This window comes from Wyeomyia smithii, chromosome 2 (genome assembly GCF_029784165.1).
Source record: "Wyeomyia smithii strain HCP4-BCI-WySm-NY-G18 chromosome 2, ASM2978416v1, whole genome shotgun sequence".
In the NCBI taxonomy this organism is placed as follows: Eukaryota; Metazoa; Arthropoda; class Insecta; order Diptera; family Culicidae; genus Wyeomyia; species Wyeomyia smithii.
Genome location: NC_073695.1, coordinates 167,457,328 through 167,480,793, shown reverse-complemented (window position 1 = coordinate 167,480,793; position 23,466 = coordinate 167,457,328). Strand labels below are relative to the sequence as shown.

Here is a 23,466-nt window from a genome sequence, read left to right as displayed (position 1 = left end):
TAGTTGCTAAGGTAAACGGAGTGTTCTACTGCAGTTGCTATGCTCCGCCACGTTGGTCTACCGAAAGGTTCACCCAGATGGTCGACCTCCTATCCATGGAGCTAACGGGCCTAACGCCGTTGGTGGTGGCGGGCTGTTGAGTAGGGAAGTCGCTTCACGAACCAGAGGGGCCAGATCCTGTTGGGGGCTTTTGCAAAGCTCAACCTAGATCTGGCCAACGTTGGGAACAAAAGTACATTTAGCAGAAATGGTGCGGAGTCGATCATCGACGTGACGTTCTCCAGCCCAGGACTGATCAAGAACTGGAGGGTAGACGATGGCTACACTAATAGCGACCACCAGGCGGTCTGTTATAGTGTAGACAACAACGAGAGGCGGCAAGCGACGGGTAGAGCCAACATTCCGACCGTTCGCGGGTGGAAGACATCGCACTTTGATGCCGAGGTATTCGAAGAGGCAATGAGAAGGGAGCGCGAGGGGGGCAGTTGGCTCCGCCCGACTGCTGACCAACTAGTTGCTATGCTATCGCGGGCGTGCGACGCCACCATGCCTAGGACTCGCCAACCTAGGAATGGAAAGCCACCGGTTTACTGGTGGACGGACGCGATAGCCGACCTTCGCAGTGCGTGCCTCCGTGCTAGACGGAGGATGCAGCGTGCGCGAAACGAAGAAGAGAGGACAGAGCGCCGCGCAGCATTCAGTTCAGCAAGATCGATGCTAAAGAGTGCGATAAAGGCCAGCAAGAGGGCCTGCTTCGATAGGCTATGTGCGAGTGCCAATACAAATCCGTGGGGTGACGCCTACAGGATCGTAATGGCCAAGACTAAAGGCGCGCTGGCGCCTGCAGAGCGATCACCAGCGATGCTGGAGCATATCATCGAGGGACTCTTTCCACGCCACGAGCCAAGTCCTTGGCCTCCGGCAGTCGAGTCTCACGTCCGACGTTCCAGTATCTCAGACATAGACCAGAGATGGTCGGCCAACCTGCCGAGCATCCAATCCGTGAGCGACGACAGCCGTGTCGAGGCAGGGGAGGAGGCAAGGGTTACGAATGAGGAACTCATCGTGATCGCCATATCCCTAAAGGTGAGCAAGGCACCGGGACCGCATGGTATCCCTAACCTGGCGATCAGGCTGGCGATAAAAACGGCCCCCTGGCTGTTCAGGGCAGTCATGCAGAGGTGCCTGGATGACTGTCTCTTTCCGGACAAGTGGAAGCGGCAGAGACTGGTCTTATTGCCGAAGGCTGGGAAACCGCCAGGGGACCCATCGGCATATAGGCCTATCTGCCTGCTGGACACCACGGCCAAGGTGCTTGAGAGGATCATCCTCAACAGACTGGTGAGGTACACGGAGGGTGTACACGGTCTGGCAAGTAACCAGTTCGGCTTCCGGAAGGGCAGGTCCACGCTGGACGCAATCTCTTCCGTCATCAAGACGGCGGAGGTAGCAATCCAGCGCAAGAGAAGGGGAATACGCTACTGCGCAATCGTCACGCTCGACGTGAAGAATGCGTTCAATAGTGCCAGTTGGGACTCCATAGCGCTCGCGCTCAGGAGCATCCATGTACCGGTGTCGCTGTACAAGATTCTGGAAAATTATTTCCAGAATCGAGTACTTGTTTACGACACGGAGGAGGGTCAGAAGTGCGTCCCAATTACCGCAGGAGTTCCGCAAGGTTCTATCCTGGGCCCGGTGTTGTGGAATGTCATGTATGACGGAGTGTTGAAACTCAAGTTCCCTGTAGGGGTTGTGATCGTCGGCTTTGCAGACGACATAACGCTGGAGGTTTACGGCGAGTCTATCGAGGAGGTCGGGTTGACGGCCGCGCACTGTATACGCAAGGTCGAGGACTGGATGCGCTCCAGGAAACTGGAGCTCGCGCATCATAAGACGGAGGTCACGGTTGTGAACAACCGTAAATCGGAGCAACAGGCGGTGGTCAGAGTCGGAGACTGCACCATCACCTCGAAGCGATCCCTGAAGCTCTTGGGGGTTATGGTGGACGACAAGCTCACGTTCGGGAGTCACGTCGACTATGCCTGTAAGAGGGCCTCATCGGCTATTGCAGCACTATCTCGTATGATGTCCAATAGCTCAGCGGTTTATGGCAGCAAGCGAAGACTTCTTGCCAGTGTGGTTTCGTCCATACTTAGGTATGGTGGGCCAGTGTGGTCCAGAGCGCTAGGTACTAACAGTTGCCGTGGTAAACTGGAAAGTACCTACAGGCTCATGTGCCTGAGAGTTGCGAGTGCGTATCGTACGGTGTCATACGATGCAATCTGTGTCTTGTCCGGCATGATGCCTATCAGCATCGCCATCAAGGAGGACAGAGAGTGTTTCGACCAACGTGACACAAGGGGCATACGAGGTACCAGAAGGTCATTCTCGATGCTCCGCTGGCAGCGGGAATGGTCCAACTCCACAAAGGGCAGATGGACGCACCGACTCATACCGGAGATATCCGGCTGGGTCGGGAGACGACATGGTGAAGTGAACTTCCACCTGACACAAATCCTGTCAGGCCATGGTTGTTTCAGGCAATATCTGCACAGGTTCGGACACGCGGTGTCCCCCATGTGTCCCGAGTGCGTGGAGGAGGAGGAGACTGCTGAGCATGTCTTCTTCGTATGCCCCCGTTTCGCAAGAGCGAGGAGCAACATGATGGCTGTGAGCGGGCCTGGCACTACTCCGGACAATCTAGTCCGGAGGATGTGCGACGACCCGGACATCTGGAACGCGGTCTGTGCGGCCGCCTCTCAGATTGTTCTGGAGCTGCAACGTGTGTGGCGGGTCAACCACCAACACGCCAGTGGTAGCTAATTACCAGTCTCCAGGTAGTTAGCTAGGAGGTTATAAGAGTAAAGAGGGTGCATCACGCACAAAAGCCACTCCCCGACGTAATACTTAACCGTCGTTCCGGGAAGACCACGGCTGGAGACTGGAGGGGTTTTAGTGGGTCGGGACAGGGATCAGTAGGTGTCTGGGCGAGTGTAACTACCCCAGCATCTCTCCCCTAGTCCCATCCCCACACCCTGAGTTCTCTTCTCAGGTGTCTGTTTGCAGATTTTCCCGCCACCTTTAAAAAAAAAAAAAAAAAAGGGTATGGTTTGAGAAACAACTACCTACGGACTGGTTGGAAGCACTCATGCCCTATCCACTAGAAGGGACATAGTTTACACTGTAGTAGTTATCGTGGCATAACCCTCCTCAATTCCGCTTATAAAATTCTCACCGGTATCCTGGCTTAGCGACTGAGGCCGTTGCAGCCTCTGTTGGCGAATACTAATACGGTTCTCGAGTGAAGCGATCTTCAATGGACCAGCCAGATGTTTACCTTGAGACTTTTTTTTTCAGCCACAGGCTGGTTCGCCACCAATTACCTTGAGACAGATCCTCGACTAGTTTCGAGAACAAAACTTGCAGACACATCATCTGTTTATTGACTTCAAGGCGGCGCACAATACAATGAAAGGCAACGAGCTGGTTTTCCAACAAAATAAACAAAATAACTAAAAAATGAATTGTAGCGCAGGCGCAGGGCCGGCGTCACATTATATTCCCGAGTGGGTAATAAGGAATAGGGAAGGTTTATGGGTGACAAAGGCGTAGCCGGGAGGAGGAGGGGGGGCGACATACTGATACCTAAACATAATTAAAAAAAAAATTGATAGTGCATCAACAATAGGGTGCCAATGGAATGTTGAAGAGAAATTAGATATTCGAATTTCGTTCAGTAGTAATGTTTTCCATGAGTTTCCCAGGGAAGGTAATTATATAGGCTCATTAGCAAAAGCAATTCCACGCTCTTGCGAGTGGCTTGCCGAGAGTTTACCGGAACATTCGCCATGGTAGACGGAAACATGCGTGTAGGCATGTTTTTGAGTTCTTCTTCGTTTTATTTATCAATTCCTCCTCAATTTTTGCGTTAAAATTGTTGGAATAGGTTTTACGCTACTGGTTTGCCCAGAAACTCTGGGTGGGACGCAGCTGGGGAACATTGGGTGGGTTGGCCGACCTGAGTACCGCATCAATTTTCAGCCGCCTTACCTCCTCCAACGATAGCTTCGAGTAGTGGGCCGACACCAGATCCGGCCAGAGCACCGCGTCTTCGCCCCTATGGTATTTCTTGATGAACGACGCAACTTCCGGCACGCACTTCGTACTATAAATTTCCCCGTTCACGGCCAGTACGGAGCTTCTCGCTGATTGTCAGCCACAGCAGCACCTTCTTTGGAAACTTGGTGTGTGAAATGAATTTCACCTCAGAGGTCACTTCCTTCGTGGGGAAAGTAAAATACGCCCTGCCAGTCGTTGTTATCCAGGGTGAGATAGGTCTCGGCTTCGATCACCACCATTACGTCGCGATTCGCCGGAAAAATCAACTCGAGCATTTTATTCAGCCGCTGTCATTGTCTGCAGGCTGCAGCTCCGAGACCAATTGATGGGACTACCGCTTTCTGATGTCCATGTTCGTCAGGCACTTTTTCACTGTTTGGCCGGTTGAACCGACCTTCCGATCAAGCGTACGCAGCGATGTAGCCACTTTCCCTTCGGTCTTCTTCTTTAGGATTCTTGTCGCTCAGGGCCGTCAGCCGTCCGAAACCGGTCTTTCTTCCGATGATCTGCGACCCTTTTCCGTACGATGTCTGTTTTCGCGGCGAGGTAACGTTCTTTGATCGCGCACACTTCTGAACGGAGTAGCTTCATTGCTTTCGCCATTACGGTTAGAGTTCGAGTCGAGTGGGTTACTAAGATTCTTTCGTCAGTGCGGGGTGTCAAGGTAAACTCATGAAAAATCGGCATTTTTTGAGCATTTTTTTTCAATGCAAACGTTAGGGCACAACAAATTTTTCTTCTCGAAAAAAGTCTCCATCCAAAATTTGAGCTTAATCGAACTTCTGATAAGGTTTCACTTACAGTCGTGAAAGTCTTACATTTTTGACCAACCTAAAAATGCACAAGAGTAGTTCTTTAAGTTTCCAAAAATAATTTTTTTGTTAGCAAATCTCTTAGAAATGCATGAAATGTAGAGATCTGATGTTGTTTCATAAAAATTTGTTTTAACAAAAATTAAATATCAGGAACATGCAAATTTTTGCGTTGATAGACTCGAGCTACACCAGAACACACAAGAGACACTCCCAGCTCGAACATTTCTTGCATCGATCAAAAAAAATGTAACCGATTTGAGGCTCTACTTCCCGAAGTCCGATTGAGCTCAAATTAGGCATGGGAAATTTTTACGAGAAAACAAAACTTTAGAACTCTATCGTAAATGAAATTTAGAACTCTATCGTAAATGAAACTATTAAAAAAATAATCCTTTTTCCAGAGAAAGTTACAACTGTAAATAAATATGTAGATTTATAACCTCTCGCTCAACAATATCAAAAATATCTGTCGCTCGCAACATTACATTTCTTTTTGGTTTTTCCCGATAGTTCCTTGTGGGTAAGTACCCACATGGATATTTTCCAAGTGGGTACTACTACCCATACTACCCACATGAAACGCCAGCCCTGCGCAGGCGTAAGAGCTGTATGAAGTATATAAAAACGCTGACATTGTCAAGCAAATGAAATACGGCAGGTTACAGTGAGCAGGCAACGATAGGGAGGGGAACCTGATAGTGCCGAATCCAGAATACGTCGCCATGTCCCTTGGTCTTGGGCTGCTATCCTCCAATCGCCCCTAACACCTATTTCGCGTGCATCCTCGTCGACAGCACACATCCAACGAGTGCGGGGTATACCCCGAAGTCGACGACCTCTATCGGGATTCCTGCTAAATATAGCCTTCGCTTGACGCTCATCCGGCATTATCGCTACATGCCCAGCCCACTGAAGCCTGCCGTGTTTTATCCGCTTGACTATATCCGCCGATTTGTATGCCTGGTACACTTCATGGCTCATGCGTCTGCGCCAAACACCATTTCCTAGTTTGCCGCCAAGGATTGAACGCAAAACCCTACGCTCAAAAACACCAAGAGCTCGCCGATCAGCCTCTTTCAGCGTCCATGATTCATGGCCGTAGAGAGCCACCGGAAGAATCAGTGTTTTATAGAGTGCAAATTTAGTACGGATTTGCAGACTGCGGGACCTTAGCTGGTTACGTAGTCCGTAAAAGGCCCTGTTTGCGGCTGCTATTCGCCTCTTTATCTCACGGCTAACCTAGTTGTCACATGTCACTAATGTTCCCAGGTAAATAAAATTCGTCGACTACTTCAAATGTTTCCCCATCTAGCACCACCGCAGCACCAACCTCCGACGGACTATCACGCACTCTGCCAGCCACCATGTATTTCATTTTGGCAGAGTTTATGACAAGCCCTAATCTCGCAGCTTCCCTCCTGAGAGGTCCGAAGGCCTCTTCCACAGCTCTACGGTTGATACCAATGATGTCGATATCGTCCGCAAAACCGAGAAGCATGTGCGACTTCGTAATGGTGGTGCCGCTTCTCTGCACACCAGCCCTCCGTATAGCACCTTCCAAGGCGATGTTGAACAAGAAGTTCGACAGCCCGTCACCCTGATTCAAACCATCTAACGTCACGAACGAGTCCGATATCTCACCGGTTATCCTGACGCTTGATGTAGCACCTTCAAGGGTGGCACCTATCAGCCTAACCAGCTTTGTTGGGAAGCCATGTTCAGTCATAACTCATTTCTCTTGACTGAATCGTACGCTGCCCTGAAGTCTATGAACAGATGGTGCGTCTGCAAGTTGTATTCTCGAAATTTATCGAGGATTTGTCGCGAGGTAAACATTTGGTCCGTCGTGGAGCGTCCCCCTCGAAAACCGCATTGGTACTCGCCAACAAAGGTTTCCTGCAACGGCCTCAGTCTGTGGAACAGGATGCGAAAGAGAATTTTGTACACGGTATTGAGAAGAGTTATGTCCTGATAATTGCTACAGTCCAGGCGATGGCCTTTTTTGTAGATCGGGCATATGAGACCCTCCAACCAGTCCGAGGGCAATTCTTCATCAGACCACACTCTCAGCATGATCTGATGGATGGCACGATACAGCTGTTCGCTCCCGACTTTGAAGAGTTCGGCGAGAATGCCGTCCTTCCCGGCTGCCTTGCAGTTTCTCAGCTCTTTCACTGCTTTCTTCACCTCGTCCATGGATGGTGGATCCACAGCTTGACCATCATTCTCAATAGTCATCCTGCTCCTTTCGACTCCACTGTTTCCCTCACCGTTCAACAGCACACTGAAGTGTTCCTTCCAACGCCTGGCCACCTCTGTTTTATCGGTTATCAGGTTCCCCTCTCTATCGTTGCACATGACAGGGGCTGACACGTATCGATTCCTGATTCCGTTGACCTTCTTGTAGAAGCTCCTCGCATCGTGCCTGGAGAAGCAACCTTCCGCCTCCGCAAGAATACGCTCCCAATGCTGTCGTTTCTTCCGGCGATGGAGTCTCTTTTCAGCGGCTCTTGCATCTCGATATCTACCCATGCTCTGACGAGTCACAGCCGTGGCCAACATGTGACCCCTGGCGCGGTTCTTCTCCTCCGTCACTCGCTGGCACTCAGCGTCAAACCACTCATTGGGCGCAGCTGCCGCAGTTGTACCCAACACTTCTCGCGCTGTACTGCTGATCGAACTGTGGATGTGCCTCCACTGTTCATTCAGGTTCCCTTCAACTCTTTCCTCAATCCGTTCATCAACTTTCTGCGAGTACTCTGCAGCCACTCCTTCAGTTGATAGTCGTTGGATGTTCAACTGCATCCTCCTCGTTGCCTTGGGTTCAGCACGTTGGACAGCCGGGCGCTGATTTTGGCCACTACGAGATAGTGATCCGAGTCAACGTTCGGTCCTCTGAACGACCTCACGTCTGTAACGTCTGAAAAGTGCCGTCCATCAATCAGAACGTGGTCAATTTGAGAGCAAAGCTCTCCATTCGGGTGCATCCAGGTGTGCTTACGTATGTTCCGGCGTGCAAAATAAGTGCTGCAGATAGCCATCCCCTAGCTGCAGCGAAAATAACAAGCCTCAGGCCATTGTCGTTCGTAGTAGAATGGAAGCTTTCCCTACCAGTTACGGGGTGGAAGAAGTCTTCCTGCCCGACCTGTGCATTTGCATCTCCGATGACAATCTTTATATCGTGTCCTGGGCACTCATTGTATGTCTTTTCCAGGAGCTCATAGAACTCCTCCTTTTCGTCATCGGGTTTCTCGTTGGTCGGTGCGTATACATTTATTAGGCTTTAGTTGAAGAATTTGCTCTTAATTCTCAACACGCATATACGGTCACTGATCGGCCTCCACCTAATGACACGCTTCATCTGTTTTCCAATTAGCACGAAACCGACTCCTCTTTCTGCTTTCATGCCACCGCTAAAGTAGATGTGGAACTTAAATAAAGTGTCCGCAATAGGATCCACTGCTCGGAATTCGCGTTCTCCCGATTTCGGCCACCGCACCTCTTGGATAGCTGCAACCTCCACATTCACCTTCCGTAGCTCTCTAGCCAGGATACTTGCGCGTGCCGGTTCGAGTAGAGTCCTTACATTCCAAGTACCGAGTTTCCAACAATCGTTGTCCTTTTTCGTTCGCCTAGGTCCATGCCGATAATTCCGTTCCGTATTTATATCTGGATTGTTCGTAGTATATAATATTCAGTATGCTGCCTTACTAGGGCTGCGATACCTAGTCTCGCGACGGGGCTGCCGTCTTTGAAATAGCTGGCGAGACACCGCGTTTCATGATTCAGCCGCCCGCTCCGGATTAGACGCTGTTGTACGCCGCCCCTAACATGGGGAAACCGCGGAAGTTCCCCCTTCCCAGTCAGCATACAACCAAAGTTTCCACCGGGGTTGGTTACCCGATCTCCGCTAAGGTTACTCGTATCCCGGTCGGCACCACGTGGAGGTTGGGATAGAAGTTGCTGGACAGAGGTGAATGACCACAATAGGATCTCAAGTGACACGTGTCCCAAATTCGCCAACCAAAACATTAAGCTAAACATTAACTTGACACAAACCTTGCTACTCTGCTGCGCATGACTAAGGTTAATACCTGTTTACCTAACGTGTTGTTCTTAAAATTCTTGCAACTGTGTTGCTTGTCACAGCTTATGTATGTAAAAAGTTAGGTCATTGCAAGAAAGCTCTTTCTTTCGCTTTAATAAACAATTGCTGAACCGAGTTCCTCTAGCTGACCAACCTACTGAGATGTTTTTTTTTTCCTTTTTTATTTATAATTTCTCTTCTACGTAATACTACAGGAATCGAAAGAATACACGCCCATGTGCGGAGCACTCGTAGAAATAAATACCCATTTTGTATTTGTGTTGGTAAACGTTTGTGCCATCTCCTGTATCTGCTCCCGTAAAACACTATCGGCTCCGCGAAAATTTATCCCGTTGTCCGAATAGATTTCTAAGGGAGCTCCTCGACGACTTACGAAGCGACGCACGCTCATAATGCAGGATTCTGTCGAAAGCGTATGTACAACTTCTACATGGACGGCTCGGATCGTCAGACATGTGAATAGCGCCACCCATCTCTTGGCGCTACTCCGACCGACTTTAATGAGAAGTGGTCCGAACAGATCCAATCCAACGTAGCTAAATGGTCGATTAAACGATCCCAAACGGGCATAGGGGAGTGGGGCCATTCTGGGAGTCCGCGGCTGCGTTTTCTTAACTTTACACCACTGACAGTTTCTGATGACTATTCTAACGACGGCACGAAGCTTAGGTATGTAATACTGTTGCCGCACTTCGTTCACCACCGTTTCAGTGTTTCCGTAATGACATTTTCTGTGGAAAAACTCGATAATGAGATGAGTCAATCGGTGCTTCCGAAGAAGAATTGCTGGATATTTGACATCTTTCGCGAGTCGCGACACAACTTCTTGAATTCTGCTGTCAACACGAAGGATTCCAAGCTCGTCGAGTACTGGAGACAACTGATAGATTTTTTTTAATAGGAGGGGATGTTTTGTAATGAATTGTATTATTTATTATGTTGTATTATTTACTGTATTATTTTTTTATTCTCGCTTATTTTCCGTCGGTCTAGTTCCGCCACCCCTAACTCACGACCCGTTTATTAACGGACCGGCGCCAACGGCTTTACTTCCTCATGCGATGGAAGGCGTGATCCCAGAGATTTTTCGCCTCAGAAAATCTCCCGGTGTCGGCTAGGACTGAATCTAGACCAGTTGGGTTGGTTGTGAGTGGATCACGCCACCTCACAACCATCGACACCTATGTCGGCGGTGGGATTCGAACCCAGGCGTCGAGCGTGGTTGGCGGAGACGTTACCAACCACACTAGGCCCCCGCTTACTGTATTATTTATTATTTACTATTATTATGTTGTATTATTTACTAATATTTATTCAGAATTTTTACTGTGTGTTCTGCTACAAACGGTGACATATCAACACTATTATATACATTTTAAGCTTTATTTCATTAAAAGATTGTAATTCCTCAGTTAAGTGAATATGATAGGGGGTTTTAATTTGAAAAAATACCTGCTTTTTCTTATACTAATCGATGACCGACCTTTTAGTAGGTGCTACGTATTTTTTCTTAAATGTCTACGATTTTTCTTTGATTTTTAAATTGAAAAATTAGTTTTTTCAAAAAAAAATAGGTACCAAGAAAATTAGGTACCAAGAAACTTAGGAAGAAAAAATTTGATAGTAGAAGTATGCTTTATTGAACATAAAATAATAAATAAAAATTGAGTATTATTCGCCTATATATTGCAATTTTAATTTGTTTTATTTTCATTGACCTGCAGAAGTTGTTGAAAATAATCATTCTGGCATCAACGGTATGGAACGTTCAAAAAAATTTCGACGGGGATGACAGCCGTTACGAAAAGATAAATTAGAAGCCAGCTGCCGTGTCTTGTCTTAGTATATAACTAGAGTGGCTTCCAAAATAACGCTGGTAACACTGAACATCCTTTCTCTTTTCCCCACACGTGTTTAATAGGTTGTTTGCTCAATTGGAATGACACTGACAGATAATTTTTATTCCAATTTTGACAGTGTCGCCACTTTATATATTTACAGGCACTCTAGTGGAAGCCTAATAGTCAGTTGATTACCCGCACTCAATTTGAGGTTTTCACAACCAATAATCAAAAATATATGTTTTGGAAGATGCCTGATAGATAGAGGTGTCGCACGCTATATTTAATGCAGAAATGTAAATGTCTCCATTCCGGGTTCCTCCGGGGCATTTAGATTGTTCCGGTAGTGGCCAATGCAGTCTGTGTTCAGAAATATGTCTTTTGGTTGATTCCTGATAAAAAATACTGAAGATAGAGGTGTCGCATGCTATATTTTGTGGCAGAAATGTCAATTCTCGCACTACGAGTTCCTTCGGGACATCCAGTTTTTTCCGGAAGTGGCAAATGACGCTCAAATTTAAAAATATGGCTTTTGAAAGATTCCAGATGAAAAATCCTGAAGATATAGGTGCCACACGCTATATTTTTATCCAGAAACGTAAATGTCCCCTGAGGCAGGTTCCTCTGGGGATTTCCAGATGAGAAATAGCCATTTCTTGTTGAACCCTTTGCCGATTCCTGATCTTGATGAAACATTCACTTTACAAATGTTGTTTTCATCTATGCCAATGATGCAAATAAGCATTTTTATCAGGTAACCAATTATCAAATCCATCCAAAAATTAGCAGGTTTGTCATGGCCTACCGGCACTGAGTGAGATGTCACTCACTTTCGTTAAAAGTGAACCTACTCTGAACAGAGTTTTTATGATATTACTCATTTATGGGTAGAGTCACCATGTGTCAGAAATTGAGTAAGAATTACCCCCTTCTTAAAAAACCGCTTTGAAATGAAACTGAGTAAAAGCTACTCAGTTTGCTCGTTTTGACTTTTGATACCTTTGATGAATGAAACTGCCAGAGAATTGTTGCATAAAATTATAACAAAATCACAATTTTTTTTCAAATCTTTGTATTTTGCATATACATATATGTAATAAAAAAACAAACCTTTTTAAATCATTAGTGTATCTTCTGCCTTAGCAGTTTCATTAAAAACCGCAGCAATACGGTTCACTGTTACCCGGGAACTGTGATTGGAGGTTTTAAATAGTACACATGCCAAAAAATCCATAACCATTCTCATATCTGGAGGAACTCTAATACACAAATAAAAAACACTTTTCAAACAACAATACAACACGTTTTTCCACACAACTTATTTTTAGCGAAACGTTCTTAAATGTTTTCAATACCACTCAAAAAAAGAGTGAAGCAGAAAATTATGACAATCTGAGTAACTGTTACTTAGTTCGGTAAACGAAACTTACTCAATTTTTGACGTTTTAATAGACAATGTAAAACTGAGTCAAAGTTGCTCAATTTAGAGTAAAATTAAAGGAGCGTGTGCTCTACTGATGGCTGTACATTAACCTACCAGCCGAGCGAATCGGTTCGCGTCGCTTTTCGCGTCTATTATGGCAGAGGCCTAATGGGAAAGTTGTATCATTTTGTTCAGAAGAATATTATTGTCGGTAATATTACATAGATGCGATTGCGTAAATCCGATTTTGAATTGAACAATTGTTCTTTTGAGAACAAATAAAACACTTATTTGAAGAGTTAATAGCTTTTGGTACCAATAGCAGTATAGTGACAGCCTCAGCGGTAGATGCAGATGCAGCCGGTACTTCCCTGAGGCCGATGTAAAGGTAAATGGGAGCAGCACGGCAGCGATGCCAGATTGGTTTGACTTCAATTCCGTAGACGGCCGAAATTGAAGCCCCATACAAATTTTGGCAGTCGCAACTCGCGTTGACAGTGCTGAGAAATATTTCAATGATCGGTCGCACCATTCACACCTACGTGTACTCTCATATGTAGTTCGTGTTATTGGTGTTATGAAAGTTCAAAGGCTGTTCGCACTCCGCAAATTCCCATATGTAAATGTCAACATGTGCGGGATGATAAAACAAAAATGTTTCCATCCTTCTTTTCGCATGCAAAAAAGAAACAAATATTAGCAACACTGTGTTAACACGGATTATGGGATAGTCAAAATGTGCTTGATGGCGAGAGCGAAAATATTTTCTTTCACAAGCAAAAACCAAACAATAATTTCTGCTGAAACTGACAAAAGTTACGGTGCTCAACCAGCGCGATACTGAGTCGATCCTGTTGATCTTTTGACTGGAATTGTAACCGAAATTTAGCAAACTTCCCATACGAAAGATTTTGGGTGCAGTGACATCTTGTGATTTTTTTTTATATTGGCATGTAGTGGGATTTGAATAACAATTTACTCGAAGTTTCATTTTCATAATTATTACCAGATTACGTTAACGCTATTGTTAAATCAATGGGACTAGCAATAGGCAGATTCAACGGATTCAATTTGTCGCACAAGTTTGTAAGCAGTTTTCGACCAGTTTGATCCTGTTCCGCACGTTGGTCGAGTACAAATGATTCTTGAACGTGCTCGAAATTCGAAAATCACTGCAATAAAAAAAACAATCATCAGATTCTGAATAAACTACTTATTGCATTCCTCTCTTACAAGATAGAAATTTTTCGTTGGGCCTCAACCTCGAGCTGGTGTGTGAAGATCAATAATTGGTTTAAAAAAGCATTCGAAAACGAGTTTCTTGCTCCAGCAAGATTGATTTTCCGAGTCCGTTACTGATAAATTGTGTTTCTGGAGATCAATGGAAATGTCACTTTCCCGCCTGCTATCACTTTTTTGCCATTTGTAGCTGAAGAATCCGATTTGTAAACTTGTTTAATGTTTCTCTTTATAAATTTTAATGCTTTGTTATTGTTTTGCTTTTCGTTGCTGTTGTAGTTTATGAAATTCATCGTTTCCAAACAGATTTTTGTGGCACATTAAAATTCAATTACCTTCAAATCACTACTGACACAAAGAGCCGTGTTTGTAGGAGTGTCTGATCGCGCTGAATGAACCCCTTGTTTTTTCCAACATTTCCATTTGACTTGCACTGAAACCAAAATTTAGCAACCTTCCTCCAACCTTTTTGAATATTTTACATTTGCGTGTGTGGTAGATGAGAATAAAAGTTATTTGAAGTCTCATGTTTTCCATTAATACTAGATTACGTTAACGCTTTTGTTAAATCAATGGGACTAGCAATAGGCACATTCAACGGATTCGATTTGTCGCACAAAGTTGTAAGCAGTTTTCGACCAGTTTGATCCTGTTCCGCACGTATGGTCGAGTACAGATGATTCTTGAACGTGCTCGAAATCTGAAAATTACTGGAATAAAAAAAACAATCATCAGATTCTGAATAAACTACTTATTGCATTCCTCTCTTACACGATAGAAATTTTTCGTTGGGCCTCAACCTCTTGAGCTGGTGTGTGAAGATCAATGATTGGTTTAAAAAAGCATTCGAAAACGAGTTTCTTGCTCCAGCAAGATTGATTTTCCGAGTCTGTTACTGATAAATCGTATTTCTGGAGATTAATGGAAATGTCACTTTCCCGCCTGCTATCACTTTTTTCCATTTGTAGCTGAAGAATCCGATTTGCAAACTTGTTTAATGTTTTTCTTTATAAATTTTAATGCTTTGTCATTGTTTTGCTTTTCGTTGCTGTTGTAGTTTATAAAATTCATCGCTTCCAAACAGATTACTGTGGCACATAAAAATTCAATTACCTTCAAACCACTACTGACACAAAGAGCCGTGTATGTAGGAGTGCCTGATGGCGCTGAATGAACCCCTTATTTTTTCCAACATTTCCATTTGACTTGCACTGTAACCAAAATTTAGCAACCTTCCTCCAACCTTTTTGAATATTTTACATTTGTAGCTGGAGAATCCGATTTGCAATGATGTTCACGCTCTTGTAAATCGATGGGACTAGCAACAGACAAAGTCCATTGATCCATCGCGCAAAATTGTAAGCAGTTTTTAATTAGTTCGGTCCTGTTTCTCAACTGACGTTTTTTTGAACCAATAATCTTTTCTTCTAGATAAAAAAAAAAATTTAAAAATAATATATACAAGACACTTAATTTATTCAAACTTACCACTAAATCTGGGAACTTTTTGTGATTCTCGATAGAATCAAAATGCTCACGATAAATGTTATGAATATTTTCCATCTTTTTTTTTAAATACAATGCGTACGATTTCTGATAAATGGCGGGGGTCTGTTTCCCAATTCCAAAATAAAAAGTTTAATTCAAGGATGGTTTTCTCATCTGCGACGTTGATCTACAAATAGGGTGAGCTGTTATTGTTGTTAATATAAACCTCCGATGGGTTAACACACTTTTTTTCCAATCAGATTGATCAGATTGTAGCGAGTTACAACACTATTCTCCTCTTTTAGAACCAGCTAGGAAACATAAACAGATGATACTGAATCTAAAAAGGAAATGTTTTTGTTTAAAAAATTTTCAAACATTGTGACAATTATCATCATTCAGTTATTGTTAGGCTCAGCAGTAGTATAATGGGTATACATGTCGAGCTCGTATACAAACACCCAGCCATAAAAACACTAACCTCCATTGACGAGTATTGGAAGATACACAGTTTACGTTTCGTTGTCTTCAACAGCGATAGAATACATTTGACTATTAAATTTAAGTCGCATTTCCGTCGGAATTTGCGCTGTATTCGGATTTCCGAATGTTTTTATCCAATCTTTTGTTCGGAGAATTCCCACTAGGGAAGCATTTTTCAAACGGTTTCGGATTTTGGTTTTGTTCAAATTTTGGGCGGAGAATATCCTTTCAGCTGCCGCCGATGAATGTGGTAAAGATAGTATTGCTCTCATAAGTCGTGCCATTAACGGATACTTCAGTTCATCATTTCTATCGCGGAAATTCTTTATTTTAATCCAAAAATCCTCGGCGTTATTTAATTGCGTTAGTCCTAAGCATTTGAAATTCAAGTGCTTAATTTCATTAATTTCGTTATCAACATCCTGCCACACGCTATCTGGTATTACAGTTGGGAAATGTGGTAAAACGGGGCCAACGCTCAAACTTCTCCCTTCAACATTGTTGATGGGTTCCAACATTTGAATACTTTTATAGATTTCATTCTCTAATTGGAACCGTTTAAACATTTGCAAGGCTAACTCTAGGTAAAACGCAGTGCACGTATTTTGTATAGCTAACAATTGTGTTTTTTTCAATTTTACTGGCATCTAGTTTGGTAGCTACCTTTACTCCTAGGTACACATCATGAACCGGCTTGAAATCATGGAGGTGAAATTTAATATCAGTCAAGTTTGTAGATCGCGTGACATCATCTTTTATGAAGTAGCTAAGTAACTGTCTAAGTTTTCTTGATAAAGTTGCATGGAGTGAAATAATTTCCGGTTTTTCCGATTGAAAAAGTTTGTTCATATTATCAACGAACGGCAAAATGAAATCTAAAAATAACAGGTAGATTTCGGTAACGGGATCAGCGAGCGTTTTATGAATTTTCGATGCGTTCGATAAATTATCAACGTTTGACGCAAGTCCAAAGTATATCTGCAACGGTTCATATCTAGACAAGACAGCCTTCACAACCTGTAAAAGATAGAATTAGCAAGTGAAAAAGGTTGAACGTATAGTGAAGTGCTTGACAACCTGTCCTCTAGACAAAAATCGAACATCATGCATCCGTGGCACGCGGATTGGATTGAAATCTAGCATGCAATGAATTTTATCAAATTGCAGCAATCTAACCGGGCTAGCAGATAGATAGCTGTAAATATCCTTCAGCATTTGTTCCAGATGATCGTGTAACTTTTTGCTAGCGTAAGACGCGCATGAGGCGAGAGAGTGGCATATACAGGGCACACTGACGAGATGCGGACAATCGTCCCGCAGTAGTATCGTTACTGAATGTCTCTGTCCGACCATGACAGCAACGTTGTCGCTCCCTATTCCGAGCATAAACTTTTTATATGGGATGTTGAACTGATCGAGTCTTTTAACAATTGCTGTTTTTATAGAAGAAGCGTTACTCGCATCGAGTTCAATCAGATCAAAAAACGCGTCGCGAATGTGACCCACATTCTCGTCGTAGTCTCTCACAACGACACACAGAACTTTTTTCGATGTAATATCGGTGGATTCATCCACGATTATACTGAAGTAAGTATGCTGCATGATCTGGATCAGTCTATTTTTCTGCGTTTCTCCAGTCACTGCAATTATAATTCTTGCCGCTTTCGTGCGGCACATTCTCACTGAATTAAGAATTTTTGAATCAGGAAAGGATGCTTTTAATGTCGGTATGAGTTCGTCCATAGCTCTGAACGAAATATTTTTGTGTACTGCGTACAAGCATAATCGAATGCACGCATCTACAGTTGCTAGTTCTGATGGTAGCATTTTCTTCAAATCATTGCTTCGGTTTAAAATTGCTGATGCAGCCTTTTTGTGAGTTTCCTGTCTTTGATGTGTTCGTGAATCCTTTATCCCTCCGTTTTCAAATTTCAAGGAAGATTCACAAACCTTACAGTATGCAGATTCTCCTCGCTGCTCAAGCCACGGTTGCTCTTTTTCCCAGACTTCTTTGTATTGTTGAACGTAGCGTTTAGCAGCTATTCGATAAGTTAAAATATTTAATTAAAATGCATCGCTACACATGCAATACTAAAAATTCGGAGTCATCCGAGACTTTTAGAGGAATACAGTCAGTTTTTTTATGCGAATTTTTTAGAAGGTTTTGTTTACGCGAATTTTTAAAATAACGCGGGTTTTTGAATTAACGCGATTTTTCTTTAAGCGGATTTTTGAATTACCGCGTTTTTCACGCAATAACGCGCTACTTCAATTTTTTTCGCGAGTTTTCGAATTATGCGGGTTCGGAACCAAAAACGTCTAAGTGTTTATTGAGTGGAAGACTTAGTCAAGACTTAGGCTCTCCGCCCTCCGAAAGATATGAAATGACCGTCAAAGAGGAAAATTTTTAATACTGGTCGTAGAACGTTTCGGCTTTTACTAAAGTTTTTCTTGGTGGTTTATTTTAGGTGAATTTTCGAATGAACGCGGTTTATTACGAGGTATGTATCCCCTGCGTAAAAAAACTGATTGTACATACATTATATAGATTATACACATATACAAAATTCTAAATATATTTACAAAGAGAACCAGTAACTGACTTACATTTTTTCTTTTTTACGGTTAAACTTATTCTTGCCTCATTTTCACTCATTGCAAGTTCCTCATTGCTGTCTATTTCCATAGCCGTTGTGTTGTTGTTGTAGTCTTCTGTTTGGATTTGATGTTCCGGGTCGCTCGCTTTGTTCCAGACAAAATAAAACAAAGAAACAGATTCAATAGAACACAACTTACCATTAAAATCAATAAGTAACGAGCTTGGTTTGTAAATGGCTGGAGAAGGTGCACCATATCTCGTATCTACGGGTATAAAATAAATCCATGTGAAGTATCACTGGTGACCCTTTAGCCTCCTATCCGTACATCCTGGGGGGGGGGGGGGGGGATCTCTAGTCGTATGCTGACAGTAAAGGGGGCTTTTTTTGAGAGCTGATTTGAGCGTCTGACCTCCATGCACCCAGGACTCTAGACACCAAAGCCAAAATGTATTCGGGACTTAGAACAGTGGTAGCACGTTGGTCCTTCTTTGAGACAGTGGGGTTGGTTGCTGGCCTTGCGAGCCTGCACCAGGAAAAACAATTTAGCAACGAACGAAACGGCTGGGCAGTGCGCATCAGCAATACACCCGTACTAGTTGGCATAAAATAGACCCCAGCTTTGGACCACAAGCATAATACCCTGCAACTCCTATCCCTACCTCCGCGTGGTACCGACTGGGATACGAGTAACCAAAGGAAGATCCGTGAACCGGTGGAAACTTGGTCGTATGCTGACAGGAAAGGGGGAGCTGCTCTCCTAGGAGGGCAGCTTGTCCGAGCGTCTGTTCCCCATGTATGGGGCGGCTCAAACAGCGTCTGATCCGGAGCGGACGGCTGAATTATGAAATGCGGCGTCTCGCCAGCTACACCCGAGATGGCAGCCCCGTCGCAGACTAGGCATCCGCAGCCCTAGTAAGGCAGCATGCCGAAGCATCAAAATACTACGAACAATCAAGAATTGAATACGGACCGGAACAATTGGCAACGACCTAGGCGACGAAATAAGGACGACGATTGGAAGCTCGGTACATGTAAATGTAAATCGCTGAACGAACGGAAGGTGTTGCGGACTATCAACGGTGGAGTACAGACGAACGACGGAGAATGGCGACGGCGCATGAACCATGAACTACACGCGCTGCTTGGAGAGAATCCCATTGCACACCTAGCGAAAGTCAATAGGTTACGGTGGGCCGGTCACGTCGTAAGGATGCCGGATGACAACTATGAGAAATCATTTCTCTTCAGCTACCCTACCGGCACCAGAAATAGAGGGGAGCAGCGTGCACGATGGCTCGACCAGATTGAAGGAGACTTGCGGGTGATGAGACGCCTGGGGAACTGGCGAAACACAGCCCAAAACCGAGCAACATGGCGACAAATTCTTGATACAGCACGAGCCACCACGGCTCTCGTCTGATTGGTAAGGTAAGTAAGTAACAAACGAAGAACAAAATAATTCGAACCGAATAATCGGCATAGACCCAGGCCACGAAAACGGACTAACGATTTGAAACTCGGAACATGAAACTGTCGATCACTCAATTTAATTGAAGCAATTGGAAGCTACCAGAGGTGCGCTAGAAAGATTCTATGGTACGTATGTTTTGGATGGTCATACCATCTACCAGGTCACTGAAAACTACGTGCATTCGCTTGAAGCATCGCTGCCGGAGAAGGCCGAGTTGCTTGAAACCCCTCTCGAGGACTGTTAGAGTGCCATGAAAACAGTCATTAACAGCGTAGCGAAGAACGTCCTGGGGCATGTGGTACGAAACCGACGGAATGAGTGCTTCGACGATGAGTGTAGGAAAGTGTTGGACGAGAACAACGTTCAGCGGGTAATAATGTTGCGTCGAGCTATTCGTCAAGACGTGGAGCGACAGAAGAGGGGACAGCAAAATCCCTAGTGCCTGCATCGACTGACTGTTCCCAAGTTATCTTCTAACGTCTGTCGTCCTTAGTAAATGGATTCTTGGGAAGATAGCAATCAGATCTTTACTTCGCGCAGATCCTCCAAAAGGGCCGTGAGTACAAAGTCTCTACGCACTATCTATTCATCGATTTTAAAGCCGCATAAGATATTGTCTGTTTCTTTTAGAACGAAACGCGCCAAATTCGTCGCAGAAATCGTTGCCATACAAACTCCATGGCGACGATCTCTGCGACAAATTTGGCGCATATTGTTTTAAAAGAAACAGACAATACAATTGGGTTGTTCAGCTATTCACGGCTTCCTGATTTTTATATATCAGCTAAAAGAGTTTAATTTTAGCATGGGTTTATTCTCAGGCTCCCCACCACGTACCCTTCCTTCAATCTGAATTCTACAGTACCCCTTTTGACTCTCCTTCTAACAAAAATAAGTCCCTATTACAGTCATACCTCGATATAAGGCAACCTCGATATAAAGCAACCTCGATGTAGCGTAACTCGATATAACGTAACTTTTACCTCGATATAACGTAACTTTTTAAAATATATTGAAATTGAGAATAAATGATACAGCAACTGTTTTTGGGCTATAAATTGCTTAAAAAAATGTTTGTAGTAAGTTTTGAAACCAATGCGAAAATTGTCCAAAATGGGCATAAGAAAGGTTTAAAAATGCCAATAGGTGATGGGAAATAGGTTTTCACGCATTTTTCAGTAACAATTCAGTCTTGCATTAATTAAAAAAAACTTTCTCTAGCTTGTTGAAATTTTCTCTAAATAGGCATAAGAATTGTTTAAAACTACTGATAGGTGATGGGAAATAGGATTTCGCGCATCTGTGAGTAACCACCAACAATCTTGCATCAATCAAAAAAAAAAAATGCTTGTTGAAAATTGTCCTAAATAGGCATAAGAATGGTTTAAAAAGACTGATATTTCCCATCGGTTTTCACGCATCTTTGAGTAACCTTTTGTATCAATTGAAAAAAAATATTAGGCATAAGAAAGGTTTAAAAATAAATAAATAGATATAACGTAACGAAAATAAAAATAAAGTTGCCTTGTATCGAGGTATGACTGCATTATAAAACTGGTGTGAGTAACGTATGAAAGTCTACAGGGAATTGTAAATAGGCGATATTGTTAGGGTGGACAGAGGTTCGGTATAATAGTAGAGCAGTAAGCTTGAAACGGAATGGCACGAATATGAATGATATGCGTATCACTTACTTCAATGATGATACTGCAATAATATGAAGTACAGAAAACAACTGAGCAATATCACAATAGATCTAAGCTCTGGTCGCAGTGATGAGTCCACGCAGAAAAAAAGTACATGCTGGCTGACGAAACCGAGCACGACAGGGCCCGCTTAGGCAGCACAGTGACAATTGACAGCGATAAGCTCGAGGTAAGTTGATGAATTCGAATTCGGACTCAATTTCCAAAAATAAATTCCCTGATATTTTCTGAATTTCCCAGATCTTTCAAAAAAAATTTCTGACTATTCAAATTTATTTTTAACTGATTTAGTTTCTGACCATCATAGCTTCTCACACCCAAATCACAAAACTATAAAAGGTCAGAGATAAACTGGATCCTACTGAAAATCCCACCAGTAGTAATTTGAATAGTTTAGCTTCGCTTTTGCTAACTTGAATCTTAACCAAAAAAAAAATTTTTTTTTTCATGAAACACATCCAGTTTGATAGAATTTAAAATAATAACACTGATCGACCGAAGTTTAAAAAAAGTTACCCCAGAACTCAAGCAAGTCGCTCTGAAATTTTATGGCATTTTGGCCTGCAGAGTGATTCCTCTTCGGGTTCGTCGCTTCTAGGTTTGCTTATGAGAAAACTCATTAGAGTTTCTGAAAAAGTTTTCTTTGCTAGGGGCACCATCATTCACAAGAGTGGTTGAGAAGCTATAATCTTTCCTTTTTTTCCAGTTTGAGCTCCAGGGTAAAACCTGTGTTTACAAGTGAAAACAAACCACCGTTTTCTTTATTGTGTTATCTAGTTGGTAGCTAAGACTATCTGAATTTAATTTACTATCAAATGATAGATTATATTACTAAACTATTTGAAATGCCATTTATTTGAGCAAGGCACACGGTGTGGCATGAACCGGTTGTTAATTTTTTACATAGAACCATAACTTTTACTCGCAAATTTTCTCACATGGCTCCGTTCTGCTTCACTGCTTCACATTTTCCAAGTAAAACCGTTGATGACGTTTTTCCTGATTGTAATGAATCGCTGACTGCCGATATTTAGTTTTATGCTGATGGCAGGTATTCTAATTTGATTTTAAAAACAGATTTTGCTCTAGAGCTCAAACTGTAAACAAAGGTTAAAGATGGTAGCTCTTTAGCTGTTCCTGTGAATTTTGGTGTCCCTAGCCGGCTCGAAAGTACATCAAAAGGGCACAGAAGGTCCTGAAATCTTACGAATCACTGCTTGTTGTTTTAATTTATATCGATTAAAAATGATTATTACACACCTCAGAAGTTGATCAAGTTACGGAATTCCATTTTTTTAAAAGCAGGTTATAAAAAATGATTCTCACCTTCGAATCGCTAGCGCAGGGTTCTCCGGGTTCTCGCAAGCCTCTCTCCAAAAAAATTTTCATAATTTTATTCATTCTCTTTTCGGACATCGAAAAGTAAATAAATTTTTGACACTGAGCACTTATTTAACCAATAACAATAGCTTTTTTCTTCAACGCGATAATTTTGATAATTTTAGCGGCAATGAAAAATAAACTCGGTAATGAAAAACAATTCGCGTTTACGGCGTTGCTGATATTCGCGTTGACGGTGTTGCTAATATTTGGTTGGTTTTTGCGTGAGAAAAAGATAGAAGCATGCTTTTGTAATCACGCACATTTTGACAATTACAAATGAGAGTTTATGTAGGTCCGAACAGCCTTCAAAATCTCTTTCTACAAGAATAAACCGAATTTGTTTCGTTTTTGCATAGGGAAGAGAAGGAAAGAAATAATTTTGCTCACCACGCATCGTTTTGATAAGTACATATAAGACTTCGCGTAGGTGCGAACAGTGCAATATGAGATACATATGGGACTTCGCGTAGGTGCGAAAAGCCTTTGAAATCTCTATCAACACCGTTAACGCGAATGACAGCAGTAGCAAATTCTAGCGGCCCTTCAGAAATGTGTTCGATGTTTGTCAGATGAAAAACACTGCAAAAAAATCGTACAATTCCGTAAAAAATTGAATTCCGTAGATTTTACCTGCGGATCCGTATTTCCGTAGAAAGGGATCATTTCCGTAGATCTACGGAAATTTCCGTAGATTTGGCATCGCTGCAGCACGGCGAAACAGTTCGGGTTATGCTTAGACGCGCGTCATTTTTCTTTGTTGATATTCCCCACATGAAACGACGCGCTTTCG

General features: G+C 43.2%; 1 protein-coding gene and 1 long non-coding RNA gene across 2 annotated transcripts; both read right to left on the bottom strand.

The window, feature by feature from the left end:
- Positions 1-11,965: 11,965 nt before the first annotated feature.
- LOC129720192 (uncharacterized) lies at positions 11,966-17,118 on the bottom strand. Its single transcript, XM_055671638.1, has 7 exons — positions 16,594-17,118; positions 15,515-16,533; positions 15,279-15,373; positions 15,034-15,220; positions 14,317-14,972; positions 13,540-14,255; positions 11,966-13,478 (listed from the first exon to the last, which is right to left on the bottom strand). Exons 1-2 carry the CDS (start codon positions 17,116-17,118, stop codon positions 16,075-16,077), a joined length of 984 nt encoding a protein of 327 aa, XP_055527613.1. The 3' UTR covers positions 11,966-13,478; positions 13,540-14,255; positions 14,317-14,972; positions 15,034-15,220; positions 15,279-15,373; positions 15,515-16,074.
- A 27-nt stretch (positions 17,119-17,145) lies between these two features.
- On the bottom strand, positions 17,146-22,958 carry LOC129724410 (uncharacterized). The gene is made up of 3 exons (XR_008727919.1): positions 22,620-22,958; positions 18,124-18,258; positions 17,146-17,555 (listed from the first exon to the last, which is right to left on the bottom strand). It is a non-coding gene; the product is annotated as an uncharacterized LOC129724410 (long non-coding RNA).
- Positions 22,959-23,466: the final 508 nt, after the last annotated feature.